Source organism: Bos javanicus, chromosome 4, assembly GCF_032452875.1.
Source record: "Bos javanicus breed banteng chromosome 4, ARS-OSU_banteng_1.0, whole genome shotgun sequence".
Lineage (NCBI taxonomy): Eukaryota > Metazoa > Chordata > Mammalia > Artiodactyla > Bovidae > Bos > Bos javanicus.
In genome coordinates this window covers 112,556,079-112,560,808 of record NC_083871.1, presented here as the reverse complement: position 1 = coordinate 112,560,808, position 4,730 = coordinate 112,556,079, and the positions used below count along the sequence as shown (strand labels likewise).

Below are 4,730 nucleotides of genomic sequence, written 5' to 3'. Positions count from 1 at the left end.
AAAAGACAAGAGTGCAATAATGTGAGGTCTGGAGTCAGTTCTATCTTCAAGTAAGTGTGTGAACGTGGTGCATTTTCTTCCCTGGCCTCTAGTTTTCTCCTCTGTGAATTAGATGTTGACTGTAGTAACAGCAACTAACACTTAGTCCTTACTTCACATGTGTTAATGTGTGAGTGTAGTCTATATGGCAGCCTTTATGAGACATTTCACTCACACTGACTTGGTGTTGTAGACTGAATTGATACACCCCCCACCCCAAATTCATATGTTGAAGCCTAATTTGCAATATGCTGGTACAAAGAGGTGAGGCCTTTGGGAAGTACTGAGGTCACCAGGGTGGAGCCCTTATGAAAGGGATTAGTCAAGTCTCCGGGAGGCGGAAGAGCAGCGGGCGCGGGAGGGTTGTAGAGTTGCAAGTTGAGCTCGAGTTGCGGGTCTTTAAGTGGTCGCGCCCCCTTGGAGAACGCGACCTGACGGCTAGGCGGTCCTGGCTCTTCCGCCTCGCGGTGTTTGTAAAGTGCTGACCCCTGAACATAGTTGAAACAGAAAATAGGAAGATGGCAGCAAACCCTTCAGGACAAGGTTTTCAAAACAAAAATAGAGTTGCAATCTTGGCAGAACTGGACAAAGAAAAAAGAAAGTTACTAATGCAGAACCAATCTTCAACAAATCATCCTGGAGCTAGCATTGCGCTCTCGAGACCCGCCCTCAATAAGGACTTCCGGGACCACGCTGAGCAGCAGCATATTGCAGCCCAGCAGAAGGCAGCTTTGCAGCATGCACATGCACATTCATCGGGATACTTCATAACTCAAGATTCTGCATTTGGGAATCTCATTCTTCCTGTTTTACCTCGCCTTGACCCAGAATGAAGAAAACATTTGTAACGGAAGTGACTTTGTAATATCAAATGCCAAAGCTACTATCATTCAGTGCTATACAAACTGTGACTTTCAGAATTTTGGTGGACTTTTTTAAATATGTTTTGTTTCTTTAAAAGAAAGATATGTTTAAGTGAAAGCAAAAAAAGAAGGCTGACCAGGATGATGAAAGCTCTGGAAGCTGTATTATCTGGGAACTGATGCTGCTGCTCAGGACTATAATCTGTGTGTAAGGCAGTTTGATTTTTAATTCTGAATCAGACCCCAAATTGGATGTGGTCACAAAACCCACCTTCCAAACTAGTTGGACTGAATATATCATGTCTACAGTAGAGTTTCAAGAACCATTTAAAGTACTTTATAAACAAATGAGGGTGCTTTTTAAAAATGTGAACCAATAGGCTTAAGCTACATTCACATTTGCTGTTTATAGAATTGATATCAGTGTACCTTTTGTGTTTATAGTCATCAGATCCTAAAATATCCTTTAACTAGTTTCCCTATTCTCAATTTTAAAAGAAAACCCAAGATGCGAGTAAGTTACCAGCCAGTCGTAAATACCTTTTATAAACCTATGCCACTGTAAATTATGTGATTAAATGCTATTAAAAACAATAAGAAATATAGCTTTAAATTTTGTACATGCTCTTATTTAGTGTTACTACATAAATGGTGTGCCTGAACAGTTTTATTGCCCATTTTTGCTCTAATTAGAAGCAAAGTTGAGCCCCTTTTCAGTTAAAGAGGAAAGAATTAGGTTAAGCAAGTTTCTCAACATGATACAACTTTGAACAGAATACAGGATGCTTACTTAAATATGCAGTCCCCACAACTGACCTTCAGTTCAGTTCAATCCAGTTCAGTTGCTCAGTCATGTCTGAATCTTTGCGACCCCATGAACTGCAGCACGCCAGGCCTCCCTGTCCATCACCAACTCCCGGAGTTCACCCAAACCCATGTCCATTGAGTTGGTGATGCCATCCAGCCATCTCATCCTCTGTTGTCCCCTTCTCCTCCTGCCCCCAATCCCTCCCAGCATCAGAATCTTTTCCAATGAGTCAACTACCTTAGTCCTACGCAATTAGTGTCTCTAATTCAAAATAAAGTCTGAAAACCATGGGCTAGAGAATTCAGTGTTCACGATATCTAAAAATCCATACATGTGTACGTCCCTGAACCTTAGAGGTCATTGAGCTAACAGTATTTTTTTTTTTTTTTACTTTTAATAGGATTGAAATTATGTTTTACACTATATCACAGATATAGTATTTTTTATAACTGACCTCATCTTGGCCTTAAGTCCCCATCCTGTCTGGTGGTAGGATGAGATTTTAAACTGGAAGTTACAGTTTGAGTCAAGAATTAGAAAAGTTGATGTCCCTTTTTGAACAGATTCTCCTTCCTTCCCTTAGGTATTTGTTCCATGCACTCAGCCCCATCTCACCTAAACTGTACGAAGCAGGAGTGGACAGTTCTAGATATGGCTGTGCCATTTAGATTCTCTCTGTTGAGAATTGGGACTGGTTTTCCTCATTTGCGAAGTTGGCAGCTGTCCCCACTGTAATGGTCACCGTTAGAGCAAAGGTGCCCTTTCTCCCACTGCTGGCGAGCACCCGGGCCTTTGCCTCTGCCTGTCCAGGTTCACACAGCTAGCCTTGGCCCTTTTCTTGAATCAATGTAAGTTACTCTTCCGTGCAATCCCTGAGCAACTGGCATCATTCTAAATCTACTGATGCTAGGGATATAACATTTTTGGATTGAATAGTTTTTATACTATTGATGCTTCTACCAAACATGTAACTTTTATAACCTGGGTGAAAAGATCTTTTTTCCCAGTGGTATCTTTTCTGGTCTCAGCCCTTATATATCACCTAAACATCTGAATCTTTCAGTCCTGTCTTGTAAGCACTTCCTCTACCCCTCTCCTTACAAATTCAGTTCAGTTCCATGCGTATTTACTAACGCCTGCTCTGTAAAGCACTGTGCTTTATGGGCAGGAGCTAAGACCTGCTCGTAAAGAAGCCGCAGTGCAGAGGAGCCCACTCTGGTGCAGCAGCGAGGAAGCAGCATCCAGTGCGGGGCCCGGGAGCAGCCAAACCTGAGCCACGCGGTCTAGTCGGGCCTAGAAGGTACTAATGCGGTCTTCCCTGGCAGGGAGAGAAGGTCTGCCCCAGGCAGAGCTCATGATTTCATCATCAGAGTAGGGGCTGCGACAGCAAGGACCGCAGAGGATAATGGGGAGGGTGGCAGTGGGCCCCAGCGGTGCTCCCTCGGGTGCAGGCGAGTGTGGCTAACCCACTTAACCTCAGGACTTCCCTGTCGCTCTGTCTCGTCTGTAAAAGGGGAACAATGCACACACGGCCTAATGCATAAAGTACCTAGACCAGTATTTTTCAGAGTGCAGGTCTCAATACATTACCGAATTGAGAGGCCAACTAAATGGCTGAATGGGGTGTGGCCCGCTTTTTTTTTTTTAATAGAAAATAACAGAGTACATGGCATGTAGAAATAGGAGGTTTTGGTTCGTGAATCTTCCTTTTCTGTGCGTTTGTGAGTTTACTTTATCATAGGCTCCACCTGCATGTAAGGCCTTTGAGGGCAAGGGCTTTTGTTCTTCTTCCTGTTTACTACTGTATCCTGCTGAGAATAGTATTTGGCATATAGTAGGTGGTCAATACTTAATGAAGGAATGAATGAATATGACCTGAATTGTGATGTAAAGGGTATTTTTTTTTTATATACTATGAGTCATGGCAAAAATGTTTTGAAAGCCACTTCTAAATAATACAGATGATAGTGCTTTGTATGACTCTGGAATAAAAACTGAAATGACTCAGTAAAAAAAAAAAAAAAAAGAAAGGGATTAGTGCCCTTGTCAAACAGACCCAGCTGGGCTCAGGCTGCACCTTGAGAAATCTGGGAGGTGGCAGGAGTGTGAAGGGGACAGAGACTAAAGGCAGCTTGGTTCCTGGAACCCAGTGGGTAGGAAAAGATCGGTGGCATTATTTTATAGACAAATCTGTAAGGCTTGAGTTTGCTGGTCACATGTACATAAAACCCATTTTCATTCATTTCTGTTGTTCAGTCGCTAAGTCATGTCCAGCTCTGTAACCCCATGGACTGCAGTATGCCAGGCTCCTCTGTCCTCCACTATCTCCCACAGTTTGCTCAAATTCACGTCCACTGAGTCAGCGATACTATCCAACCATCTCGTCCTCTGTCGTCCCCTTCTCCTCCTGTCCTCAGTCTTTCCCAGCATCGGGGTCTTTTCCAGTGAGTCAGCTCTTCGCATCATGTGGCCAAAGCATTGGAGCTTCACTTTCATTTCTTTCGGAGGAGTACTATTTACCTTTGGGTGCTTAGCTAGCACACTCCTCTCTGGGGTCAAACGTTTTGTGTTTTGCTGAAACCCAGAGTTGCTTGGTTATTTTGTTCCTCTTCCTGGATCTTGGGCAGATAGTGTCTGATGCTCTGAGTTTAGGGATATGTTGCTGCCATGTTTTTTTACCCCCAAGACACCACATTTGTCAACTAAAAGGCAGAGAACAGAATGTTGCTTCATCACTGAGAATCCATAACCCTTGAGACTTAAAGTTACTCAACAATACTTTCACTCCCCAAAAGAAAGCTCACTGAAAATTAAATAAATAGTTCTAAAATTTCTTAGCTTACATAAGTGGTAAAATGCCTCCTCCTATTTCCCCCAACTTAAAGGGGATAACAGGACACGTTTTTAAGCAAATTTTTCTTTTTTTTTTCATTTCAAAGATGTAGAGACCTTAGTATGAGATTCATAATGGCCAAAAAAAAAAAAAAAATTAGCTACCTGGGAGCAACCTTTACTGCTGG

At 42.7% G+C, this 4,730-nt stretch overlaps 1 protein-coding gene across 1 annotated transcript; it reads left to right on the top strand.

Moving 5' to 3' along the window:
* The first annotated feature begins 369 nt into the window (after nucleotides 1–369).
* LOC133246597 (SOSS complex subunit C) lies at nucleotides 370–3,713 on the top strand. Its single transcript, XM_061415015.1, has one exon. The coding sequence runs from the start codon at nucleotides 558–560 to the stop codon at nucleotides 870–872; it is 315 nt and encodes a 104-aa protein (XP_061270999.1). The 5' UTR covers nucleotides 370–557; the 3' UTR covers nucleotides 873–3,713.
* The last annotated feature ends 1,017 nt before the right edge of the window (nucleotides 3,714–4,730 follow it).

What these genes read in the sequence shown, in the direction of transcription:
- LOC133246597 (XM_061415015.1), top strand. Translation starts at nt 558, where the DNA reads ATGGCAGCAAACCCTTCAGGACAAGGTTTTCAAAACAAAAATAGAGTT.